This window comes from Diprion similis, chromosome 8 (assembly GCF_021155765.1).
Source record: "Diprion similis isolate iyDipSimi1 chromosome 8, iyDipSimi1.1, whole genome shotgun sequence".
Classification (NCBI taxonomy): domain Eukaryota; kingdom Metazoa; phylum Arthropoda; class Insecta; order Hymenoptera; family Diprionidae; genus Diprion; species Diprion similis.
In genome coordinates this window covers 1,050,615-1,077,873 of record NC_060112.1, presented here as the reverse complement: position 1 = coordinate 1,077,873, position 27,259 = coordinate 1,050,615, and the positions used below count along the sequence as shown (strand labels likewise).

The window sequence follows — 27,259 nt, the reverse complement described above, 5'->3', positions numbered from 1 at the left end:
ATCGAGTTATAATGACCGTATAATTAATCAACATTTTCATCCAATTTTCCACAAGAAAAATACATGAATCGCATACAATCTGCGTATAAGATTCTAATTAGATTCAACAATTTCACAACAAATTTTTCACTGTACATTAGCTGGGCTAACGGTGACACGCAACACAATTGCGCAAAGCACAGGAAAAACAGAAAATAAAGAATTTATTTTACGAAAAATAAAAACAACAGTACAAAAATTTCATTCGTGTGAACTAAATTCGTTTTATCGTACAAAACTTCAATGCCTACTGAAATATCGTACTGAGGTATCAACGAGATGCTGTATACAATTGTATATAATAGTTTGGCGCGAAATTACACCAGGGCAACAATCGTTGCCATGAGGAGCTGATTTATTTACAGCTGTAACAGCAGGCAAATGCATGTACGAATATCAGTTCAAGCAGACAGTCTATAGAAATTCGTGGCTAACCTCGAAAACAAGTTAGTAAATACATGGTGAGTAATTTTGAGAGAAGAGACTCGTTTCTAGTTCTCACAACTTCACATTTTTCAAAAAACCGAGTTAAACATAATTACGCAGTTGGAAACGAAGCTGCAGAACGAATTTGTCTAACATTTATAAAATTTATAAAACTGCTATAAACTTTCTTCACCAACGTCCGTTTCTCGTTTTTCATCACAATTCATCCCTCTCTGAGAAATCGTAATCCTCCGTGAATTCATCATCATCAGATACCGTGTCCGAGCAGAAGTTTGCCACATCTGTACAGACCTTGACATCGATGTCCTTAGTTCCCTTGCTGAACAGTTGGACTATATCATCTTCAAACTCATCAACGATGCCTTCACACTGAAGAAGAAATAACGAAACAGGTTTAAATCAAGGTAAAACACACAACTTGGGCCGATGATAGTTTGTTACAGTAAAGTATAAGTCTTCTCTGCTTACATAAAACTTAAGGCTCTTGTTCAAATCTCCGTCTTGAACAATGTCCACTTTGCTGATGTCAGGATTCATTCCTCCGCTAGGGTCCATTATTCTGAGAAGCGTGAGTTGACCTGTTGATTTGTATGTAGCTCTGACATAATCATCAAGTTTGGTGCATATACTATCAAGCATGTCAGAAATGTGCACCTCGGATCTGGCGAGAGGAATCTGTTGAAAAATAATACATTGGATAAAAAAATTTATCAATCAAAGCGTATCAGCAATATAATCAGGCAAAGAAAATTCAGATCACAGGTAATAATCAGGATATCTTATCAATTTGGTATCAGTTATCATAGGTGACAGTTGACAGCTGAGCTAATTAGCTATATTTCTATCGATACCAGGCTACCATAATCCTTCTACTCATCTCGGATCAATCAAATTTATGAAATCGAGACACATGGAAAAACGGTAAGAGCCCACATATTTACGTACAGACTTCTGTTTTACATTTCCATTTGCGTCCAGTCGGTAGTTACCAACATCAATGGAAACCGATGGGTCGATTTTAGCTATTTCCGCTTCCAGCTCATCTATGGTAGTTCTGCAAACTATAGGCAAATAATTATTAATAGATCAAGATCTCATCTAGGACCGTTGATATTGTTTTAGCTACTCTTCTGATGATCAATGTTTTCACAACAGTTATTGAAAACTAATTTCTATCCTTTCGAACAAAAATTTTAGTTTTTTCCTTACCTAAACATTTTAACTGTTTGCTGTCAATTTGCTGACCCTGGGTAAAAGTTCCGATACCTAGGCACAGTACTGCTATTATCGTCAGGAACATCATCGTCTGCAACAGTAGAGTAAATAATGATATTAAGAACAATATCAACAAGTACACAAAGCGACAAGACGAGATGGTCAGGCCCCTTCACTGTTAACCTTGAATAAATCCTAGTATCAGCTAGTATATCTTGATATTTATATTCAAACTAGTTTCCTGTAAATTCTATCGAAGCAGGGCAACCCGAATTACCTGGCAAATTCACGCGAAGAGCCTACCCGTTAAACTGCGGCTAATCCGCAGAGGAAGCCTGCTTTAAACTACCTTGATCATCTCGCGTACGCACGACACGTGTAATCTCATCGCCCGTTGCCGCTTCGCTACACGCTCTCAATTCCGATTGGTCGACTAGTAATGCCCGACTCGCAACTACCGTCCAATGAATAGCGATAGTTTCCTGTGTCGAGAGGTCGAGTGGCGACAGAAAAAGAAAGGAAATGAAACATCTAATCAAAGTTTCATTGTTGTTACAGTTGTCAAACTTAGACCGACAAATTTTACATACTCCGTTGATGAACGATCACAGCTTTCAACTTTCACATTCGGCTTTGGTGTGCATCTATCGGGTGTTGGGTTGTAGTAATTTACGCGGATATTACAGGGATTGAGATGTTTGTTCGATATTTTACCACTTGTCAGTTAGCTGCAGGTCGTAGTGGTGTTCGACTTTTGAAAGAAAATTCTCCCCAACACCGCGCGCACGCGTGTTTTTGTAGCGACTGGTCGGTCACGTTTCACTTTGTATCATCGTGCCAGCTAGACGAGGCAACTTATAGAAATCGTCGGCATCGAGATATAATAAATTTAAATCGCAGTAATTACTTAATGCGTGCTAGAAATGGAATTGATCGGTAGGTGTCGAATAAGTAGCGATATTGATAAAAATCGGTAGGTCAAAATAATGTTCTAACCGGTAATAAAATTTTTTAGTGATTTGAAATCGCTGATAAAGAAAACAAAAACGCGAGTGACGACTTTTAATGGTACATCCATACCCATATACACGGTTGAGAGGAAGAAAAAAAAATAGGCTCGCGCGCACTTCGTTTTCAGTAGATCAGATCCGATCGTCTTGCGTAACGGAACGACACGCGTGGCCGCACGTACGCACGTTTTATTTACGGGTGAACGGGGTTCGCAGCGATTTCATCATGAATTTGAAAAAAAAATAATGCAATATCGCTATACCATCAACAGTTGGTCCTCGGTATTAATCGTCAGTTGAGAGACGAAAGCTGGCTAGAAAGGAAGAAGAGGTTAGCCACGCCATGTATGTCGGAGATATCGGATTTTGTAATTGGCGCGCAAACGTCGCTCGAACTCGTCGACCAATCGGAAGCGAGCTCGGAGCGAGCCGCGGGCGTCGAGCAGCATGAAAATGCAGCTTCGAGCCGAGGGAAAACAGTTGCCAAGTACGGACGAGTCCATTAGCTCGCGCAATGGGGGTGATCGTCAGTGACGCCGCAGAGTCGATTCGTAGTTTAGGTACGACGCGGCTGACGCGAGTCAAACTCCAGCGGTTATTAGGTGAAATAACAGTGAAAATGTGATCCTGGCTCGGTCCGAGACCAGCCCCGGCTTATCCGTTTGATAAATCGTCAAAGTGTTGTCGGATGGACAAGCCCATCACCCCTCCGGGCTCGTTTGAGTTCGGCCGTATTCGCGGCTGACCCGACAGTCTTCAATCGGTCACCTGCATGAGCGGACCAGTTTACCCGTAAGATGTGTCAAGATTCATCACACAAGAACAATAATAATAATCGCTATTTTATTGGTGAATATTTCCAAGTGTCGACGTCAACGGGAAGTGCAGTTTTATACGCTCTGATTGAAATTAAAGTGAAATTCAAGCGGCTGTCAGGTATGTAAGATTGTGGTCATCGTCACTGATTTGAAAAAAGAGAACCTCCCCTCCCCCCACGTATGCAATTCACCCTTGAAAATTTACTGACGCCGCAACAAAACTAGGCAATCGTGAGCATCGAATGTACAAAATATTCTGGCAAATCTGAGGGAAGATGAAAAAAAACTGCGTGTCGCGTACCACCGCCGTGACAGAAATATTGTTTGGGGGGCCGGGCGGAGTGACATAATGTCCCGTGTTGCGTTACTACGTCATATGGCAAAACTAACGTATTCTTCAATTACCAGTTAAAAAACTTCCTCGGGGATCGTACGCCGTCTGCATTTCGATATTCCCGTTCCTCGCCGCACCGACTTGCATATTTTCGTTGATGTATGAAAATCACGGCCTACCGTTTGTCCACTTTCTTACGATTAAGCCAGAGGCAAGCAGAAGGCATATTCGTATAGTATGACCAGCTAGCCGAGAACCTACAGACTCGTAAGCTTCGCGTGCAGTAGCGGGAACGCTTGGCATCGTCGCAGCCGCAGCCGCGTTATGGAGAGAAGAAAACATTCGGATCCGCGGGAGTCTCGTTCGAAATATAACCGTTCGATTAATAAATCCGCCGGATTTTTCACCCATTTTACTAATCGAAATTTACCTCTTGCCGTATTCTGTCGTTAAATAGTTTCACTCGAGGGAGTAACTAACGCGTACGAACGCCACAGTTTGACAGGTGATTACAGATATTTCAGAAAAATCAGAACGGAACATCGCCTATCGGAGTTTTAACAATCGCAACGTAGTGGAACACGACTCTTGTACGGGATGTAGGGTTCGTCGTTTAAATTTAACGAAAAAGTATCTAAAGTATGATCTGTACGATGTGATTTTGCGTGAAAATAGTTGAATGACGATGACAAACGTGTGTCCTACGGACTGTCATGTTGATATCGGTTGTTTTTTCATATAGATACTATCTTTATCATGTTGTATCCTTGCGGCCGGCTGTCTGCCTGCGTGCGATGATTAATCTCCTGTAATCAACATCGGTAACTGCAACGCATTACATCCGCATTGCGTACGTACGGAATGAGCTGTGTAAGTGTGTAGAGAACCGAATTAATTCCCGAACGTATTTGTTCTTCGTACGATTTTCGTTTTTGTTCAGAGCTAGTGCCCATCGTTTGGCTCGCCCGCGCGTTTCGCGTAGGACCGCGGGATGCGCGAATGTGAGAGAAGCGACCAACCAGCCACGCAGAAACCGAACGCACGCTTCAAATATCGATTCCGGTGCACACACCGCCGTATAATAGCGGTGGCTCTCGTGTCTCGTGCTGCGTACATCGTCGTCGTCGTTGTGTTTGCGCGGAAAATGCGAAGAATCATGAGGAAACAATGGGAAAATATACGTGCGCACATTTCCGTCTATCCAGCAGTTATTATACTCCAATGTATAATTCGCGATTCATTTATTACCGCGTTGAAATTCCAACGATGCGAATTCCCGAAAGAGAAATTTTCCGACATCAAATTCAACGAATATTTATTGAGAACTTGCACAACACTAACTACGAAGAAAGCTACTGCTGCTGCTGCTGTTGCTATTGCACACAGGTACGCGTGATTTGACAGGCCAAGTAGGTAGTTCATCGGCAGCCTGAATCAGCTTCAGACACATAAACGCGCGTGCGCACTCGGTCACAGTAATTCGCGGTAGAAAATCCAAAGCTTTGAGTCGAAGGATACTAGAAGATTGATCGTGGGTATGTATGTACGTACACTCGATGCAGGACCTCATACGGAACGAGAGTATGATGCGTGGGGGAGGAACTATTTTGTCATATTCTCATGCGTGTGCCTTAGAACGGCTTTCTGTCCACTAAAAAGACTGACTCCTCAGGGCCGTGGATACTAAAAATTTTCTCTCCGTTCCCATGTCCCTTACCAACTGCCGCATCGTGTGGCCGTACAAAGCGCGGGAACACGGACTCTTCGACGTTGCGAGTATTTTCTTCGAGGAAATTTTTACTTCTGCCCATTTCTAGGCATTTACTGCTTATTGTTGACAGGATTTGGAATCTGTAAATGTGTAATTGAACAAACGAAGAAACGTTGTCATGTATCCATAAGTATGATATAGGTATTTACTTTTACGTGAATCAGATCCTCTGGTAGAACGAACATCAATTACAGTGTAATTGTGACGAATTACCATACACAAACGGTGGTAGCTGGGAATATCGATACGCCGATGCCATCAATTTATTCACGAAATAATTGCAAATTAACTGTGTTCCGTTATGGCGCTTGATTAGTCACATATTTACGTTCGTCAGTTCAAAGATTTCCTCCGACTTTGAAGCCTGCGATAAAAGAAGGCTCTTGACAAAGCGGGAAACCCGAAAGAAAAGTTGTGGATTTACGGAGATCCATTACGGATAAGCGCACTATACTTTGCTGTGTCATTTGCTAGCTTCAATGCAAAAACTTTTAAAAAGTAATTCCGAAAAAAATAATGGAATGCCATACAAAACTACGATACAGGAAATTTATGGAACGTAACCTCGCACAGCTTATACTCGTTTTGTGTATCTTTTAAACTTTTGCTAATAACTTTGAAAATCCAATGAATTCAATTAGAAAATTTTACTTCGTCCAATTTGTGGGTATGCCGAGACTAATTTTTAAACTTACTCGCAATACGAGTATGAATATGTAATACCAAGATAAACGTTACCCAGTGCTAAAGCTGGTGACATATCTGCTCGGGTCCCTTATCCCGCGTGTGTGGACTTGATCATTCGGCCGCCAATCCGCGGACTCCTCTCTCAAATCCGGGCCAATACGGTACGGCTTTACGTACATCTTTCGACCAGTGGCGTATATTTTCTTCTATCCACGAAAAACTAGGGAGCATCCTTTCAGCCCTTCCCTGCAGCTTCTGGAACGTAAAACGAGTAAAAATTTCTGGCATTTTTATTTTGACCTGTACACAAATTGACCCGCAATAAAATTAAATGAAATGAAAAAGTCGACGCCACGCGTATATTTCGTCGCCGGGTACGGCCCTGGCAACGGCGAGGGGCTAAAGGATCAGCGGTGGGGGATATTTCGCTCTCGAGCAGCAATAGAAACATACGTATATATATGCGACGAACGCGGGCTCGCGGCAACGCTGTATTTCTGATTATCGGGAGAGCCGCGCGCGCACGGTCGAAGGCTCACCTCTGCCTCTCTGCCTCTGCTTCTGCCTCTGACTGGACTCGCGCGACGCACAACGACGCGACGCGGCTGCGTTGTCACATTTTTTCGTTAGCGGCCAAAATAAGACCGACTTCGGGGCTTCTTCTTCTTCGTCGTCTTCTTCTTTTTTCTCATTTCTCCTTGTTCTTTCCACCTTCTTCGGCTTGTTGATACGTTACACAGATAGAAAGCAGCAAAATAGTAGTTGTCGAAACCAACCTCTCCCACCCGGTATTCCATCCCCACCTCAATATCTAATAACTGACGATGATACAGCTTTTACACACCTCGGGTTACATGCATATTTGCGGTAGATAACTACCACGCGCGGACCGAGCCCCCCCCCCCCCCCTCCCTCCCTCCCCACCCTCTCTCTTTCTCTCTTTCCCCACTCTCTCGTCATCCGTACTCGGAACGATACAATAACGAAGAAATAAGAGAGAATAACCAAAATATCCGGTACAACGACGGAATCCTTGGTGACGATAGTGTGACTGCTGCACGAAATGTACGTAAAAATCGAAAGGGCGTGCTCGAGGTGTGGCGACGGGCGTCAGCGTCGACTAGGTGACACAACAAGCCTGGTTGGAAGCGGTGGTTGGCGGCGCGGCGTCGGGCCTGCCTTGCTCGGACGAGGGACAGGCAGCCAGTTAGAGAGAACTACCGTGATGCACCCCCAACCTGACGATGATGCTTCGTCCATTTTTGTCCCTCTCGCCCAGTTCGGTCGTAGGCGCTTGTCCGAACGTTGTCCGTATGGGGCTGTCCATATGGAGGCGAGAGAGCGCAAGGTTGCAGTTGTATCGTAAGATATCGCACGAACCCTAGTTCCGATGCCTCTCTCTACACACAAATATACCTATGTGTATACGTTTTCTTCGTGTACTTTTCGCAAAAATTTTTGTTACACTTGGGAAGTAGCTGACGTATCGTTGAGTTTAGTTGAGTGCTCCTTCTCGTTCACTTATGTCGAATAGACGACCTCCTACTGTGTTTTGCGCTGGTATTCTTTGATCGCGTACTACGCTAGTTTCAGGATGGATACGATACCGTTCGATCGGGAGGGAAAAACGTAAAAACATTTACACTATGGATCAATGAATGTCCATACGACGTGAAGAAGATCCGGCTTATCGCGATTAAATTTTGACCTTGATCCTTTACTGCTGCTAGCTGCTAGCTGCGGTTCTACTTTATTGCAAGATATTTTTCAAACTGTGAAACATACCGTGATGTTTACGTTATACGCTCTCAATAATTTATTCTCGTTATTTTCATTCGTGTTATTTAATACCCAATCGATCGACAGAACGTTGTTTTTGCTGCTGGTGCTGTTGCTGGTGTTGTATTTCGATTTGACAAATTATTTTTCAGAGAATTGCATATGTTTTCGCTCGTCAAGAAAGACCAAGGCAGATTATAGTATTTATTCTCACGTTCATTTATTTTTTCAATTCAATGTATGGACATACAAATGTGCATGTACATACGTTCTGGTGAATATTTTGTGACCAGAATACCCGCCCGGGGTTTTTAATTTTTTCCGAGCCTTCGCCTATGCTGTAGATAAAATTTTTGTTACGCTTCCTTCTGCTATTCTTGTTTACCACACGACAATCGGATATGAATTATATATTGCTTAGAGATTGAACGCATCACGTAAGAAATACAAAAATCTTTGCACGTGTAAATTTATGACATGTGTACATAGAGATTATATCATTGTTTACGATTTGATGCCGGTGGTTTTTGGCATATCTTTAACGGAGGTCCGAAAAGAGCTCAAATGTGCCTGGATTGATTAATTCACTCACACCCTCGCTGCCAAACGTGAGCAACGACGAGCATATGTGTTCGATTATGTCCTCTGATAGGTTGGTCAGGGGGTGACGCGAATTACCTTCCATATTACGTATACTCGATAATACACGCGTCGTCGTCGTCGTCGTCGTCGTCGTCGTTGTCGGCCCCGCTTTGCTCGCCCGCGTCTCGAACATGAGGATAGAATCACGGCGACGGCGTTGTTACGTTGCCGCCAGACCACCAGACAGCAGCAGCCCGAGAGTTTTCTCCTGCCGTCCATTCCCGGGTCGAGAAACACATAACCAATGAGCGTCGAGTCCTTTTCAAGCGAGCCAATGAAACGCGCCGGCATATGCTCCGCGAGTTGGAACAAATCGCTGCGAATTTCGAATTCTTACGGGATTCAGGGACTTGTATTTGGCAACCTCGAAGATTTTATTTAACATTTTTCACAATCTCGATGACAGTAGACCCTCTATTTTACCCGAATAAGTCATCCTACCGATAGATCCGGAGAGCGTTGCGCAGTTTCCCGTGACCCAGATAACCGGGGGGAGTTTGCTCGCTGCCGGGAACAGCTGTTGGCCGCATAAAGATGGCCGTCGCTCCGGTATTTCGTTAACCTGCGCGCGCCGTTTGGCGGCCTCCGTCGTTGCTGCTAGTTTCAGGGGCGTGTCCGTAGGTGAAAAACGGGAGGCAACAAATCCCTTTCAGGTCCCGTGTTCCGATTAGGCCGACACAAATTTACCATCCGAACGATCGTGCCGTGATGTTTTTTTTCAACTCGTTGATAAACTCTTCCGCGTTATCCCTAGAAATTGTCTAAATTTTCATCGAACTTCTTCACTCCGCTCATTCGTCACGCGCTTACACAGTTGGATCACTTTTAGAAGACATTGACGCTTTGTTGCTCCGATGTACCCACCGTTAAAAATACGCAGAACTCGGAACGCGAAACGATATTCCTCTCGTTGGTTGGAACGAATGAATCTCTTCCACAGCAGCCGGTGGCGACCGGTCGGCAGGGGAACGAGGGAAGCGAAGTGCCTTCGAATTACGCCCCTGCAGAGTTCGCCCCCCCTCTTCCCCCTTCCCCCGGTCCCCCCCCACTCCGCTTGCCGTGCACTACCCGTCGGTTCCTTGTTTGCCATACAAAATCCAATAGTTCTTCGAGTACCCCCGTAGCGGTGACAATGTCCCTTGTTGAGAATACCTTTTCCTCCATAAATTTCCAGGATATTTATAAGATATATTAACTAATCGGCTTTATTAGCAAATGTGTATCGTTGGAGTGAAATGATATCCGGAGGTGAAAGTTTTTGTTTGAATTGGAATACGCATGTACGAAGTTCCGCGTATGAATACGTAAAGCACACAAGACGTGGGGATCGTATGTTTAGTGCATCGTTGTTTCTTTGTTAATTCGATTTTTCGTTTTATATTACACGTTCTGTGTTCCAATAAACTGTTTTTCTTTCATTCATGAAGTTTTTATTGGGTTTTCGTGACCGGTTTCACAACGTGTGACTGAAGGAAACGATGATAACGTTGATCGGAATTCGGTACGATACTTAATATCGGGTGTTTAAGTAGGAGTATCGTTTTTACCTCAATTTTTTTTACATCTTTTCTAAAGAAAAATCGAGTGGAGGTGGTTGAAAATTACGAGGCCGGCCTCCTCTCCGGGAGGAGAGGCAGCCTGCAGTTTGTACGCGAGAAACAACGTGAAATGTGTAACGTATTTCTCTTTATTATTGCGTAACAATAGTGCTAAAAGAATAACTTGGAGTTTCGTTGTTTACAACTAGATTATTGGCAGGCAACTCGGAGTTTTTATTTTATTCAGCCTTTTGTCTATCTTCGAATCGCCAACAACACTGTTATCTAAGTCACAACCGTGTAGCGAACGAGAGTACATTTTTTCAATATACAAAGTTACTTTTCACGCCGATTTTTCGAGACCAGTTTTATTTCCGTACGTCAAGTTCTTCTGCTTTTCTTTCTCTCTCCCTCTCTCTTACATTTCTTCAGCTGTACAACACCCCGAACGTTGATCGAAAATGATGCCTTGCAAAGGAGTTGAAAAAACAAAATGACGCCTACCTCCTACTGCTCGCTCACGATTTGAGTCGGGCATGAAACAATATTTAGCAGCTTCTCTAAAAACATGTCGATCTCAGTCGTGAAATGTGAAACGGTGTCGAAACGTTACCGATTTGCAGGTTAAAGAACGGTTAAAGAGGGAAAAGTACGTAGAGTTTCGAATTATGATCAAATTACGCCGGAGAGAGAGATTTTTACTAGTCACTCGGGATAAACGTACGTTAAAAAGAGTCGGTAAATCGCAGTTAATGATAGAGGCGCAGTGATTCCGGTAGAAGTGATGCTAGGAGAAGGGTGCGTAATTTTGTAAACCGTCATATCGGGTCTGGCCCCTGGAGACGCTGGAGAGATAGCCGGGCACGCCATGGCAACCAACATATGACTTAGCTTGGACTACACACGCCCGCGTTTTCACCACCGAGTCCCGAGTCTATTTTTAACCTTTTAAGTTTTCAAGACTCCCCGAAGGGCACCGATGCTCGTACCCGCGCTCCCGCGAATATTTTCCATATTTGCCTGCCACCCCCGTTTATCGTTTTGCTTTTAAACCACTTTCATTACTGATACTATACGAGCATCCTTCTTTTCGGTATCTTCCTTTCAACGTCTTTTTGTTTTTTCCCTTACGTTTCTCCGTAAGTTGCACATAACCTCAAATTTCGGGCCCATCATCGCCTGCCAGACGAGAGTAGCGTCATTCCAGTGCTGTAATAATTAATCCGTTTGTATGCGGTGAATATTCCTGAATTAAAAGTAAAAGGAAATCTTTTATCATTCTCTAGCCATTGTTTATATACGTGGACACATTTTTTTTTTCCTCCCAACTTCCATAAGCATCTCTTTCACATTAAGAGAATATATGCATTACTTACAATAATGTTTACCCACCCTTCTGGTTCCAGCATTTCCAATGTGATTTGAGATGAAACGTACTCGTGGGGTGGACGAGGTAGCATCGGCAGCAGCAGCAGCGTTGAAACATTCATCGGGAGGTACAGGAGGAGGTGGCATAGGTGGTGGGGGCGGGTTAGAAGTCGGAGAGAGCATAGACTACCGTCCTAGCAGTGGTTTGGCCGTCGGAGTTGGGCCTGGTCAGCCAATTAGACCGATAACTTCCAAGGAGATGCCAGGCAGCATCCAGTTTGGCGCCGTTCAGGCACAACAGCAATACCCAGTAGCCGTAGTAATGCCTACTCCTGCCCCATCCAGTGTAAAGGTAAAGATAGTTTCAATAATTGGGAGTCTGCGGAGGAAATAGATATAGGGAAATAATTGCCATTGTAACGGAACCGAGAATGTCCTTTTTAAATTCATGTACATTGATGCAATTGTACTTCCAGAATGATCCAACTTGCACCAATTGACATAAACATCTGTATCTTTCCTCCTAGTAATTCTAATCGGTATTCCCTTTTTTTCTTTTCAAGTCCAACAGTTATCATTATACCTGAAACGTAATTGATAGCGGTAGCAATGCATTGGTAATTGAGTACTGTAGTGAGGCACTTGAACTATGTGCGTAACACGCTATTAATAACTAATGTGTTGAATTTTTTTTCACATAGCACGTCACATCTACAAGTATTTATTGTTTACTTTATAACACAAATATTTTCCAACTTACAAGGGATCTAAAGATCGAGGTTTAAAAATATTTCTCAAAGCGATAAGTGGCAAAACTCGTTAGAAACGGTATATTCAAGTCTATCCGGTCTTTGGATTTTTGTAGAATATTTTGTAACTGTGTTATAGGTGCATTCTGGTAGCACGACACCGCCTACACCCACAGCTCCAGGGAGCAGCTTGAGCGGAGGGGCGGGATCACAACAGTTCCAAAGATTGAAGGTCGAAGACGCTTTGCATTACCTTGATCAAGTCAAATATAAGTTCAACAACCAACCACAGGTAAGAAAGATCGTCAGATGTACACAGTTTTGAGATGATTCTCCTTGTGACGTTGTCATTGAATGGGACTTTTATAAATGTAATTCTTTCTTGGCTAGGTGTACAATGATTTCTTGGATATCATGAAAGAGTTCAAGTCCCAGAGCATAGACACACCAGGTGTTATTAAGAGGGTCAGCAATCTTTTCAAGGGACATCCCCAGCTCATAGTTGGCTTCAATACGTTTTTACCACCTGGTTATAAAATAGAGGTGCAAGCCGACGAACAGGGATACGCTTTCCAAGTATCGGTTAGTATGCCTAGTCCGACTGCTACGCATACCCCAACATTATCTCATCATTGCACGGGCAATGTTGGTTCGCCACCCATTGCCAGTCCACCTACTCAGCCGGCCAAGGCTCCATCCGTCCTACAAATCATGCAAGGGTGAGCAAAGCATTTTATTTGAATAGATATGATTTTTTATTTTCGTCTCATCAGACATTCGACATTCGCGTATCGTTCTATATATCCTACAGATCTGGCAGCATACACCACGCCATTGGAAATAACATTCCAAATAATAGCTTGACTGTTCATGCTCCGTCGTCACCACCGGTCCAATCGTACAACAATTCGCACATAAGTACGGCACAAGCGCAAGCTGCTGTCAGTCAGGCTTTGAGCCAGGCACAAGATGGTACACCGAACAGTGGTCAGACGCAACAAAGTCAACCTGTGGAATTTAATCACGCTATCAATTACGTGAATAAGATTAAGGTAGAAATATCATCATTATTCGTTGATTTATTTGAAAAAACGTTGAGAAAATGTGTCGTTGGTTTCTTGAATTTATACATGCGTACCTCTTTATAGAATCGATTCCAAGGTCAGCCTGAAAAGTATAAGCGATTTTTGGAGATTTTGCATACCTATCAAAAGGAACAGCGTAACTTGAAAGAATCCGGTCATATAGTAGTCGGAGGAGGAGCAGCTGTCGGAGGAGGAGGTGGGAAACATCTGACGGAGGCAGAAGTCTACAGTCAAGTTGCTAAACTTTTTGAAAATCAAGAAGATCTCCTTGCTGAGTTTGGACAATTTTTGCCTGATGCTACGAACCAACAAAGTGCCCTGGTGAGTGTTTATTTGTCAGTTGAGGGTAGATTTTTGTGTCTAAATTTATTTGGAAAATTTGATACAGTTTATTCGTTATGGTCTCCCCTGTGCATTTGATTGACATGAAGCCACGACAAGATGTGCATTTAGTTTGCAGAGAAAAAAATCATTTAATTCTAATTGGTGCCAGTCTGCTATGTTCCAGAGTAACAAAGGTGGGGCGGTTAACGATCATTCGGCGATCGTTAAGAAACCCCTAGGATTGAAAGCGTTGTACAACAGTTCAGGGAACATACCTAGAGAACACAGAGAAAGTGGAAGCTTGAGCGGAGTAGAACGAGACACCAGAGATCATAGAGAGAGGGACAGGGAGAGAGGGGTGGGTACCAGGGATTTGAATAGCGGTCAGAAGTTTGGCCATAGTACCGGTCAGCTAAAAAGAAGTCCGTCCTTTTCAACATCGGGATCCACTGGGAATTCGCATCACACTCAACACGGTCAGCCACCATCAAAAAAGCACAAAATGGCCACGCTCAGAGATGTCACATTCGCCGATGCTGGAAAATATGGCAGCCTCAATGATTATGCCTTTTTCGATAAAGTAAGTTAGATTATTTAGTGAAACAAAAGACTAATTTCGGTTACCGCTGGACTCTACCAATTGAGATGAATCGAGATACACTGAAAACTAAACAAAATGTCATTTGTTCCACAGGTGCGCAAGGCCCTGAGATCGCAAGAAGTATATGAGAATTTCTTACGCTGTTTGGTTCTGTTCAATCAAGAAATCGTATCCAAGACAGAACTCATACAATTGGTAACACCATTCTTGGGCAGGTTCCCAGAACTTTTGCGATGGTTCAAAGATTTCTTGGGTCACTCTCCAGACTCCTCAAGTTCTATGTCCGCTACAACCGGTGGTTTGAACGTCGAAACGCTTCCTAACAATGTCGTCAGAAGTCACCAAGACCGTCCCCAAGGAGATTTGGCTATGGAAATAGATTACTCCACCTGCAAACGGCTCGGTGCATCCTATTGTGCGTTACCTAAATCGTACGTTCAGCCTAAATGTACCGGTAGGACGCAACTATGTAAAGAGGTGCTAAACGATACGTGGGTATCTTTCCCAACATGGTCTGAGGACAGTACCTTTGTTACTTCAAGGTGAGAAAGAAGTTACTACACCGAAACACAATTTTATTTTAATTATCCGTTTCAAATATGAGCATACTTTATGAAATTGTCAATTCTGTAGGAAAACGCAATACGAAGAGTTCATATACCGCTGTGAAGACGAACGGTTCGAGCTGGACGGTGTTATAGAAACAAACGCAGCGACGATTCGAGTCCTGGAAGGTGTGCACAAGAAAATGAATAGAATGAGCTCAGAGGAGATACAAAAATTCAGATTAGATGATTGTCTGGGAGGCTGTTCACCGACAATACACCAGAGAGCTCTAAGGAGGATATACGGTGACAAGGCTGCGGACATTATAGACGGGTTGAAGAAAAATCCTGTCGTTGCGGTGCCGGTCGTCCTTAGGAGGCTTAAAAGCAAGGAGGAGGAATGGAGAGAAGCGCAAAAAGGGTTCAATAAAATATGGAGAGAACAAAACGAAAAGTACTATTTGAAATCCTTGGATCACCAGTGTATAAATTTCAAACAAAATGACGTCAAGGCGCTCAGGTCGAAAAGTCTCTTCAATGAAATTGAAACACTTTACGACGAGGTAAGGTCAATTGTTCCAGAATTCTACATGTCTTGACACCAACGCTATACTGCTTCACCTGATAAATTTTGAAATTTAACAGAGGCATGAGCAAGCAGACGACAGTAATGCAGAGGGACAAGGGGGAGGTGGTCCGCATATGGTGCTGGCGTATAAAGACAAATCCGTACTCGACGACGCAGCCAATCTCCTAATTCATCACGTGAAGAGACAGACAGCTATTCACAAGGAAGACAAGCAACAGATAAAGTTGCTTCTGAAGCACTTTATCCCTGACCTATTTTTTCATCCACGACAAGAACTGAGCGACGACGAACGCGACGAAGATGGTAAGTTCAGTCTTTGATCTAAGCTCGACGAAATTAAAAGCATCTCTCCCTCGCCATTGTTTCGTCTGCATAAATTTTATGTTTAAATTTACAGATGACAAAGAGGACATAGACTCACCTGCGTGTAGCAGCTCTCATATATCGTCATTGACGATAACATCTGGTGGTCTTCACGGAAGTAGAAACAAAGCAGCGGCTTCACCCAACTTTTCTTCCACACACGTGAAAACTGATCCAGATCTAAAACCTCCCTCCCATGCCTTATCCGCCGATCCCGAAGAGGCGTACACCCTGTTCATGGGCAGTAACAACTGGTACCTTTTTCTGAGGTTACATCAAATTCTGTGCGAGAGGTTAACAAAGATGTACGAAAGAGCGGTAGCCTTGGCTGAAGAAGAATCTAGATACAAACAACAACGGAAGGAGAGCACAGCCGTTGCGTTGAGATTAAAACCAAAAAGTGTGTAATCTCGTCGATTTTCCGCACATTTGTATCTGTATCAATAGCAGAACATTTTGTACATATGTAACCTTTTTTTTTTCTCTTTTGCTGCAGATGAAATAGAAATAGAGGATTATTATCCAGCGTTCTTGGACATGGTGAAGAATGTTTTAGATGGCAACATGGAAAGCACGGCGTACGAAGATACGCTACGTGAAATGTTCGGGATCCACGCGTATATTGCTTTTACCCTGGATAAGGTGGTCACATATGCTGTAAGACAAGTACGTTAACATAAATTCTAATTACTGAATTAAATACTGAACAATATCACATCACAAGTATTCAATACACGTAAAATGAATGACGAAATTTTCGCATCTTTCATGTCGACAATATTTTTACGATGTTTAAAACCATTTCTCATTGGTTTAGTTGCAGCATTTGGTTTCCGATCCAACGTGTCAGCAGTGCATGGAATTGTTCCAACGAGAGCAAAGGCAGCCAAAGGAAAGTAACGGAGCGGGTGGTTTGTGTGCTACAGCCTACATGAGGCTAGGAGCAGAAACTGCCTACCAGCGTAAAGCAGAGAGAGCTATGACTGATGAGAATTGTTTCAAAATACATATTGTAAGTAGTTTTTTGATTTGCTTATTTGCTTTATTTTATTCTGTTATTTGATTTCAAGTTTCATTCACCGGTCCTTTTTTCGAGAACTCTCTTACAATCATTACGGTCTAGTTGAGGCTACTCTATCGATATGACAAAATTTCTCTATACGTTTCAACATGAAATCTGCAATATGATTAAAATCGTGGCAAGTGTGAAATACATGTAATTCACGGTCGTAAAGCATGTCAGGGTGTACCGTAATTTCAAATCTGACAATGTATTAGAACCTCCAAGAGTTGTGCATGGAGCGCAGCGTACACCCAAATATTAAATGAAGCTCATATAAAATTATAACCGAATGTGGTTTTAATTGTCGTCACCGTGTTTCTGTTAACTTATTGCAGTACAAAAAAGACTGCAAAATAACAATGGAGCTGCTAGACACTGAAAGTGAAGATACGGCGGAGGGCGGATGCAGGGACAGAGAGAGCGAAAGGGAACGGCAGAGAGAGGGTATAAGTTCGGTGGAAAAATGGTCGACCTACGTGGAGAGGTACTCTGCTCCTCTTGGCCAGACAAGTCCAAAGGACATTCCTGCCTCTGTAGACAACGACGCGGCAGCCAATCATCCTGTGAGTAGCGACCAGGCAGGAAGGGGGGGCAGGGGCAGAAAGCGCAAGAACGCTGATATTAACAAGAAGGTATAGGACCACACCCATAATCATAAAAAATTGCTGACATTGTAGTTTGCATTCATTCGGGCACCCTGAATAATTTCTGTGTCAAACTGCTGGGAAGGATGATCGATATTCATCCAAGTCAAATCAAAGTATCGTCTGGAACTTCGGCTTCGTCGTTTGTCGTTTCGACATGCAGGATTGCCATTCAAACAGCGGCACATTATATCTGTACAACGATAATTCAGTCACATGGTACTTTTGCACGATCGAAACTCAAATTGGCACATATTTTCATTCGGTGTAAGCTTAACAACGCACTAACAAGCTTATCGTCACGATGTGTCTTCATATTTTTACAGTCAAATACAGAAAACATATATCAATTTCATTATTTCTATACGAAAGTTGATTCTCACTACACTTGAACAAGATTTGCACAATCTAAAGAATGAAAGAACTGTCAATGTCCCTTGCGATAGCTCAGACGGAGTTCGTAGTTACAATTCAATTAATTCACTTGAATATAGCTGCCTAGCAAGATGGATCTTCAATTTTACTCGCAATTTAATCTGCGTTTGCTATTGTTCCGAATGTCGTTGGCTAAATCTGGCGATGACATACCGTTCAGTAATTATCATAGATTTAATGTAGCATTTGTCGTTATATACCACTGGTTTAAGCTAATGAAATGCAGCAGAGTCGACAACAACTGCATACAAACAAAGGCGTTTATATCCATGGTTTCTTTTGTGCAAAAAGTATACCACGATTGGATTATTGATGGTATAGCAAAACTTCCTACATGAATGACACTAATATATTAAAAATGTACCTGTGTACGTAACTAATGACTTTTCTTTCTTTTCAAATGTGTCCACAGACTGCGATTAGTGATGATTTAGTATAAAATTTTCCAAAATACTTGTACAACGTCAAATTACCGAAACCGATCGTGAACGAATACCATAAGTTTCTCATTTTCATTTGAGTTTCATGTAAAAATAACATCATTACTTCGTAACGTTGTTCATATTCGAGTAACTGGTTTTCTAATTTGTCGTATGAGACAGGATCATTCTTTGGTACACTGTTTTCAAAACTTTGTGGCAATGTGAGTTTCCCGGTATGATTTTTATGTATATGCGATATGACATGATGCTAACCGTTGCTTTCAAAGGGTTAATTTTAATCGTAAATGGTGAAGGAAATGATAGTCTGAAATGAAATCTCGTAGGCTCCGTGTACGTGTCTCGTCTCACTTATGGGTGCTAAAATCGATAAGTAATCACACAACCCCATGTATGGTGATTTGATATTCGTTTCAACGACATTTGAGTGAATAATGGGCTGACAGCTAACTTTCACTTTTGCAATAAATTATTATTCGTTGTATAAAAATGTTTGTATACAATATTTGTGATAGACAATTTTTTTAATATTATCCTGAGAAAAGCATATAATAATTATAATGATAATAACAATCCAGTGACGTCCTAATGGCAAGATGCCTGGTGACCAAAAAGTACTATCGTCGTTTGTCCAAAATCTTTGAAGGAAAGAAAAAAGGAAAACGAAGAAATTAAGAAAAATTGTAAATATTGCACCATAAAAAAATTGTACATAGATTTTGATACGTTATTTAAGATAGCAGTAGTGTTAATTTGTGAAGTAATTCTTGTCACTCTCATGAGATAGATCGGTGAAGCCTTTTGGAATTAATAGAGATGCCTTTGAATTTAAAGAACTGTACTAATTTATTCACTACGAGAACTAATAAACAAATAATAAGTCAAAAATTTAATTCTCTTACATTGCGCGTGAGAGAAGAAAGTGAGCAGAAAATTTTTGTAAATGTTGTGAAACATCGAAATTTGGACTCCAATAATTAAGTGGCTAAAACCCTAGCGTAGCTTGGATTTTTCGAAATTTCTTTACTATTCCAATCCGGACTACAGAAAGCAAACAAAATTTTCGATTTTCTAATGCTTAAGTGGAGCTTTTCATAGAAATTGTGGAGAAAAAAGAAAGCGAAACACATGCTTTGTGTGATGTGTAGCGATAATTTTAAGGTAGAGAGATTTCGCTGGTTCATCTCGTATATTTTTAATTTAAAATTCACTACTTGTCCCCTGACAGTTATCCTGCAACATGGCTACCGTCTTTCAGAATTAGATCTTGCCGAAGAAGTGAATTCGCTAGCTTGCAGGTTTCGCATCACGCGTCATCCCATGAATAGTATTACTAACTCGGAGAGCTTCCTAAAGGTTTCATTGTAACGACTAGACCACCTTATATGTGCTGACTCGTTAACGGCTATTGATTCAAAACTTTGGTTCAAAACCATCTTCCTCAAATGTGTGTGCAGAAAATTTTTGACATCTTTAAAAAAATCTCACTCTTCTCTCGCGGTCTGATGTCATACCTGTGATCACATATCGACTGAATATCAATCAGAGAATTGTCATCGTATTATATGAAAATACAGATGACTATTTTCTCCATATTTATTATCTAACATGCCACTAGCATTATTTTAATCTAGCGATCTTTTAATATAAGTTTGAAGAATTAAAAATCAACTTGTCTTCATCACTTATGCACGCGACCCTTCGTCGAATCGCACATCCGCATTTGTAGGATACGTACTACTCGGTTGTAACCAAAGATTTGATCGCCGCAACATCATAATTTAATTTCAACTCGAGTCCAGTAAGATCAGTGCGAATGTAGTTCCCTTGTCATTCCCTCTCCCATCCCCCGTTTTCTGTTTCCCAACTTTTATCTCCCAAACCCTTTATATGATGAATTTTAATCTTGAAACATATGATAAGATATATATTTTGTAACTATAAATTATATATGGAGTGTGTGTGTATATACATGTATATAAATCAAATTTATATATATGTATATTCATATATATATATATATATATATATATATTGTATAGAAGAGAGAGATATTGAAATACATGAACAATGCTTTTAAACATGATCGTCTATCATTTTTGTACCACTAAATTATCAGTTTGTCTCCAAAAAAATTACGTTTTTTTACTTTCTTTCTTACTACTTTTAAGTTTACCAATTTCTTATCTTGATCAGCAGACATACTTTTGGCACCAGTTCTAAAAAAAACTGTATTGCTATAAATGTAATGGTATCTTGAGTTCTTACCTTTCGCTTTCTATCACAATCTCAGGTCTTTCTTCGTAGCGGAGTCATTCTTCAACAATTTGATTTTGGCTTAATACATTTTATCCCCGCTTTATTCATTCAAAACCAGTTCATATCGATTGACGTACGTATCTTTTTTGGAAAACCAACGTACAGAGAGAATAATATATCTCTTTTCTAACACACCTTTGTGCCACATTCAATGAATGTTGATTATTTTATTGAAAAATCATTGGATCTGGCAGGAGAGTTGATAAATTTTTTTAATTAGTATGCCTAAGTTACATTAGCAGCGTTGTAATGGTTTATTATAATTTTTACATTGTTACGTTTAAGAAAATTATGTTTATCCTGTGTTCACCACTTTACCATCGAATTTTCAATTGGATAAGATTCTCCACTTTTTGTACCGCAATCTGAGTAGGGATCTTAATATTCCGTTTTTTGGTTTTGCATTTTTTTTTCCAATGACTACATTGAGTCTTGATTTAAGAAATGCATACAACTCTTTCTCCCATATCTTCTAGTATCGCCAAATTTAATTAAGATTCGAATTCAATTCGATTTCAAATAAGATTGCAAAAGTTGAAAAGAAGTTGACGCATCACATCTAATTACCAGACATCTAAGTGAAAATTCTTTCTAACTTTAATTCAGAAGAATTCATACGTCAAGTTCGAATAATGAATTATGTCCAGTTTTATAAAAAAAAATCTCTTGAGCAGTCGTTTGTAAAAAGATTTGTAGAAAGAAGAACATTGACTTCGTTAGTGCTTAGATAACATATTAATATATTTAAAAAAAATGATATAATAGCTAAGCTTTAATGCATCAAAAATGAAGAAGTATTTGATGATACTTGTTTCAAAGATCGAACAAAATCCATCTATGACGAGAACCACTATTGGTGCGTGAATGCGTGTGCATGTGCGTATTTTTCGTGTAGCTGCAAGTTAGAGAAAAAATTTTGTTAATTTGCCTAGACAGGTTGAATAACGAACGAAAAGTTGTGAAAATCTACTATTTTTGCCAGAACAATTTACCTCTAATTGAAAGTTTTTACGAATGAAATGTCACTACATTAGCCTGAAAAAATTCAACTTCCTAGATACTCCATTAGATTCAACATCATTCCAATGATTCACAGTAAGTTAATATTAAACTGTGATTGTTGTAGATGGATGGAAGCGGTTGGAGCTCATTTGACAGGCGTTTGGCAGGTCGCAAGCCCGTATTCCTCTACCGTAATGTCAGAGAGTGGCGAAAACGTGCATCGAGGATGGCTCGGTCGCCATCATTGAATACTGTTCATTCTGACAAAACACCAGAGTAAGTTTCCGTACGCGTATATCCCACAATATGGCAAGGAAATATATTGAATTAAAAATACTAAACACTTTACCTAGAATAACATCTACTGACAAATCACTTGAAACATCTTCTGGACTTTTGGAACGGCCAGCACCGTTAAGAATAACTGAGGCAAGCGACACTGGTGACATAATCAATAACGACAGTACGCAGTGCAGATTTAACCCGAACAGTTACCGGATGCTCTATGTTGCAAGCAAAGAGGCTTTCCTCTATAAGCCAAATTCCTTCACGAGAGCTAGACAGGTAAGGTTTTCATATTGGGTAATTTAATTGGACTAATAGTTTTGCAGAATGCCTTAATTAGTATAAAATTGCATTGTAATTTCAGTGTCATCCGGCGGTGACGAAACACCTGAACTCTAAGTTTCATCAGTGGCTTGCAAAGTGGGCGACGCAAAATGTCGCAGATACGCAGCACCGTTTGTGCCAGGACTGGCTAATGGGTCGTTACGAAAATCTAATACCCCACAGGACGCGAGTAGTTACCGATAACGATCAATCTCGTTCTCCCTATCGCCAGTACAATCGATATCGAATCGAACGATTGAAGTCTGATTCCTCAACGGAACAGTGTGCGTAGCCCCTACTTCCCCTGTTACCTCTTGTGAATATGTCAAATTTGAGTGTAAGAAGTTAACGAAAGAAAGTGAACTCAGTGAATCATTGTGAATATAAAACTTAAGGTTGTGTTTTTAGTTTGAAAGATAGGTTTTACTTTTACACACATACACACACACACACACATTACAAAGTGAATCACGATTTTAACTACAGACCGGAGGTTCGATATGGTTGTGATGTTGGCGACATCAGTCGGCGAGAAGGTACCTACAAAAAGCCAACTGATTATCAAAATCTTTTTTGATCCGTCAGTTGATCCTGTTCCGATACGGCAATAACACAAATTCATGTGAAATGGACAAACTTGTCTCGTGGTGGTTGATAATATTTTTAAGTATATAACAGAGTAAGCATCAAGGATAATGGAGGGACTTGTACAAACGGTAGAACGTACAATATTGTATATACCGGAGGTCAGTTGGGAGTTTTTACAGGTTGTGATGAATTTCGCATAGTATTGAAGCTACCGATTCTCAAAACAATTAAGCTCTGATTTCAACGACGCGTGTAATTTTTTCAAGGGCAATATGAATTAGTGATAGTTAATATGGCCTGTAAATAATTGACCTGTGATGATCAAGTGAAACATTGAAAACCATCAACTTTTAATATATAAATATTGAATGAATAATAGCATCACTCTGATTATCAAGATATTTTTTAATTAAATTTTAGGTACGCAGTTTTCGCATCCGTTATTTAAAACAAGGCTCTAGTTGTGACTTGCATCAAACCTAACTCATATCACTGATTCAATGTTTAAAAATTAATCTTTTATTTCATTTTTTAATAGTATATCTTCTTGATTCTTTCTCCGCATCATTTCCGATCGTATCTGTATACCGAATCTTTCATAAATCAGTGGGAAATAGTAAGTTATATGACACAATATATTATGCGTACACCGCATATGATAATATCTGAACAGGTTATTATCAAAATTCGTATTAAATGAAAAACGAATGGTCTGATATTTCCCTTCGATCTCCAAGCACACGTACACAGAGGGAACTCCGGAGACATTTTAAAGATCAAATCTGGGTTGTAACCAATTGAAAGGTATCCGTATGATTGAAAGCACGGAAGCTGGATCCTTTAAAAGGATGGTTGACTCTTCTATGATTACTATGTGTATAATAAAATGAGTGTGATGGTGAATTTAATTTTATGATCTGTACAAATCTTTCATATTTAGTATTTTATAACTATATAAACATCCTAAATCTTCTGAGGACGATGATAAAAAGATGCTTAGGGTGACTAGTGTGCTTTGATATATTGAGAATAAAATGAGCTGTAGGATGGTAACTCGAATTCTACGGACCAAAATTTCTGATGCTGTCAATTTTAATAGTACACTGTACATTGAAGGTGGGATATAAAATTCTCTGAGCTTTTAGTTCTCTATACACGCTGCTGTAACAAGTAAGAAACAGTTGTCTCAAAGAATTGTAATCGAGGTGCTATTAAATTAAATTTGCATTTATCTGAGTAGCAATTCTGAAATCCAACGTGAATTACATTCAAGAGTTTTGAATGAAAAGTTCTAATAGTTTTGCGAAAGTAAAATACAAATCTACCCTGTTTATCAATGAAGTCAAACATTATTACTTGAAAGTAATTTTTGATCAACTTTGAAGGACGTGCGTTTAAGTTTTTATCTCGAGTACCTGAAATATAGGCATTTGAATCTAAAGCAATAACATTTTTTATTCACAAGATGACAATATGGTTTCTGATCTCTTTTCAATATATGTACGTACATATATACCTTTATGCGTGTACACGTATATGAGGTCTTCCATGCCAACTCGACAATCGATTTTTGCTCACCATTTCTGATTTCGATTATAATTGTTTATACGATTGACCTGACCCTAAATAGCACTCGTGGATTATTTTAGATTCTTCTCTCCAACCATTACTTTTTTATAGATTTTAACGATTAAAACACATTTTTGAAATTTTTGCAAAAAATTCTCAAAAATTTTTCGATCAAAGACGATTGTTTGAGGCCAAAACCGGAAGTGGAAACCATATTTTTTATACTTATTTGACTGATTTCATACAAATAAAAATTCCTGAATTTTCTTTCATTTAGTATTTTTATTGATACTAATTTACTTTTATACCCCAAGCGGACATGTAGACGATCAGTTCAGGTCAAATCGGGAAGTCGAAACTTTTTTTATATTTGACTGATTGAAAAAAGAAATTCTTAAATTTGCTTAATTTGGTATTTTTATTGGTAATTGTTCATTTTTATGCACTAAACAGATGATTGTACATGTAAAATAATGAATAATTACCCATGAAAATAAGAAGTTAATTCAGGATCTTTTATTTTTTTGAAATTAGTTACATAAATATTTAAAAAATAGTTTCCACTTTCGGATATGGCCCCAAATAATCGTGTTTGATCGAAGAATTTGTGAGAATTTTTTCAAAACTTTCAAAAATAGCATTCTGTTTTGATCTTTAAAAATTTATAATAACTGTTGGAGAAAAAATTCTGAAATAATTTAGGATTGCTATCTACAGTTAGGACAATCGCATAAAAAATTATGCACGATATTAAAAATAACGGGGGAAAGTCATTTATCGAGTTGGCGTGGGATGCCTCGTATATATGTGTACACGTATACATGAACATTTTCCTCTTTTTTTTTTTGTTTGAAAATGGAGCAAATGTAAAATAATTATATCTTACCTCTGATGAACAGAACGTAACGTTATTGTATTAACTATCGCCCTCTCTAAATCGTCGTTACTAATATATTTTAACAGTGAATTATTACTCTTAAGTGAATGCCGACGTTTTGAAAAATTTATGGATAATTTTATTATTCGAGATAATTTAATGCTAGTATAGTATTTCGCACAAAATGATTATTATAAATAAACTTTGAAGAATAATACTGTCTTATCTGTTGAACAAATATTATGTTCGTTAAAGAACGATATCAAGTACATAGTTGGTAATTATAAAGGGAATATTTGATGAAAACGAACAATCGAGGAGACCGTATTGTTGTAAAGTGGTCACCAGGATCATCTAGGTAATAATTTCAGGATGCCGTGGATAAATATTTTCTCATCCAAATACAGAGAGGGCTGTTGATATCTATATTTCTTTACTTATAACAACCACTGGATTAACTTCAGGTAAGTAACGTACTAGTGATTTATAATATACAGGGTGAGTCAGTTAAAACGTTCAGAATGGGAGGAGCTCAGTTGACGGATCAGGCCGTACCTCTTAGCCAATCTGGAGCGAGTCAATTGAAACACCGAGAATGGGAAGAGCTTTGTTGACGGATTAGGCCGTAGCCCGCGATATCAACACAACAAAGCTCTTCCCATTCTCGGTGTTTCAATTGACTCGCTCCAGATTGGCTAAGAGGTACGGCCTGATCCGTCAACTGAGCTCCTCCCATTCTGAACGTTTTAACTGACTCACCCTGTATATATCATATGTACTTTAATACATAATGGTATTGACTGACGATTTTTAGCCAATTTTATGTTGATCGACATAGTTTTCAAACCTACTGGTACACCTTTAGAGATCTACCATTATTAGGAACGGCTCCCTTGCATTATATCATAATGAGCTTTGCTTGTATTATGTACGCAATGTACAATTCGTTGGTTCAAGTTTATGAAATCAAAAATCATAATCGTTGCATAAATTTATCGAATTGAATTATGAACTTAGCTCGAACATTACGCATACAAAGTTCACCAAGTCTATTTGCCCAGGAACCACTAATTTTCAGGCTACATAGTGGGGCCATTATTTCCTTAAAAGTATCCGCTTTTTCTTAGAGCTGGCGGTGCACATCGATTTTTTTCCAAAATCGACGTTTCGATTAGAATTTTTGAGTATCTGTCTGAAAGTCGAAATCGGTTTTTACTGGGAATTCGAATAGTTCGGTTATCGAATATCCGATTTTTCGAAATTCCGGTGTTTGTTACTTGTTACTTTTTGTTTATCGACTCGGACTTTTATTTACAAGTATCCGTCTGTCTAGTCTCTTCGTTTTTACATTTCAAAGCTTCCTCGTTGCTTTATGCCCTTTATTCTTTAAGTTATGCTTACGATTTTCGCACGTAGTTCGGAGAACGAAAACACTTGTATAGCTCCGGGTTCACTGTCAGTCGGTCGTATAGTCTACGCATCGATTAGCGAATATGCCGAGTATAGTGTAGGAATCTTTAAAAAAAAAAACTAATGATGGGGCGGAGGTGGTGGGTTTATTATGTAATAAGAATATGAAATATAGAAGTTCCACATCTTCAAAACTTTCATGGTCTTACGTCGAAGAGAGAAGAACTTTTCTCTGTGCGAGGAACTACAAAAATAAGTATTTTCAAAAATCAATTCGTGCTCCAAATATATTTGCAAATATAGGTCGATAGTTGAAATTGTCGATTAGAAAAATTCTAATTAAACAGACACGCGTAAAATAATATACACAACACATGAAGTAATCAGTATTAAAATTCG

At 39.9% G+C, this 27,259-nt stretch overlaps 2 protein-coding genes and 1 long non-coding RNA gene across 16 annotated transcripts; 1 reads left to right on the top strand and 2 right to left on the bottom strand.

The window, feature by feature from the left end:
* Nucleotides 1-344: 344 nt before the first annotated feature.
* On the bottom strand, nt 345-7,671 carry LOC124408471 (protein seele). 7 transcript variants are annotated; one of them, XM_046885414.1, is made up of 5 exons: nt 7,543-7,671; nt 1,696-1,792; nt 1,432-1,547; nt 955-1,161; nt 345-855 (listed from the first exon to the last, which is right to left on the bottom strand). In XM_046885414.1, exons 1-5 carry the CDS (start codon nt 7,579-7,581, stop codon nt 682-684), a joined length of 633 nt encoding a protein of 210 aa, XP_046741370.1. In that variant the 5' UTR covers nt 7,582-7,671; the 3' UTR covers nt 345-681. The 7 variants fall into 7 exon arrangements, with proteins under 7 accessions (XP_046741370.1, XP_046741374.1, XP_046741368.1 ...); XM_046885418.1 differs by lacking the exon at nt 7,543-7,671 and adding an exon at nt 6,358-6,379; XM_046885412.1 differs by lacking the exon at nt 7,543-7,671 and adding an exon at nt 5,112-5,300.
* LOC124408461 (paired amphipathic helix protein Sin3b) lies at nt 2,848-25,665 on the top strand. 8 transcript variants are annotated; one of them, XM_046885378.1, is made up of 17 exons: nt 2,848-3,647; nt 11,687-12,000; nt 12,537-12,689; nt 12,788-13,116; nt 13,209-13,449; nt 13,546-13,803; nt 13,976-14,386; nt 14,501-14,949; nt 15,041-15,515; nt 15,598-15,844; nt 15,939-16,304; nt 16,401-16,561; nt 16,722-16,916; nt 17,303-17,599; nt 21,932-22,083; nt 22,161-22,371; nt 22,457-25,665. In XM_046885378.1, the coding sequence occupies exons 2-17, from the start codon at nt 11,707-11,709 to the stop codon at nt 22,706-22,708; spliced, it is 4,491 nt and encodes a 1,496-aa protein (XP_046741334.1). In that variant the 5' UTR covers nt 2,848-3,647; nt 11,687-11,706; the 3' UTR covers nt 22,709-25,665. The 8 variants fall into 8 exon arrangements, with proteins under 8 accessions (XP_046741334.1, XP_046741338.1, XP_046741337.1 ...); XM_046885379.1 differs by having other exon boundaries at nt 2,850-3,647; nt 13,991-14,386; nt 16,401-16,570; XM_046885380.1 differs by having other exon boundaries at nt 2,850-3,647; nt 16,401-16,570; nt 17,303-17,530.
* LOC124408476 lies at nt 7,012-7,536 on the bottom strand. Its single transcript, XR_006929445.1, has 2 exons — nt 7,327-7,536; nt 7,012-7,139 (listed from the first exon to the last, which is right to left on the bottom strand). It is a non-coding gene; the product is annotated as an uncharacterized LOC124408476 (long non-coding RNA).
* Nucleotides 25,666-27,259: the final 1,594 nt, after the last annotated feature.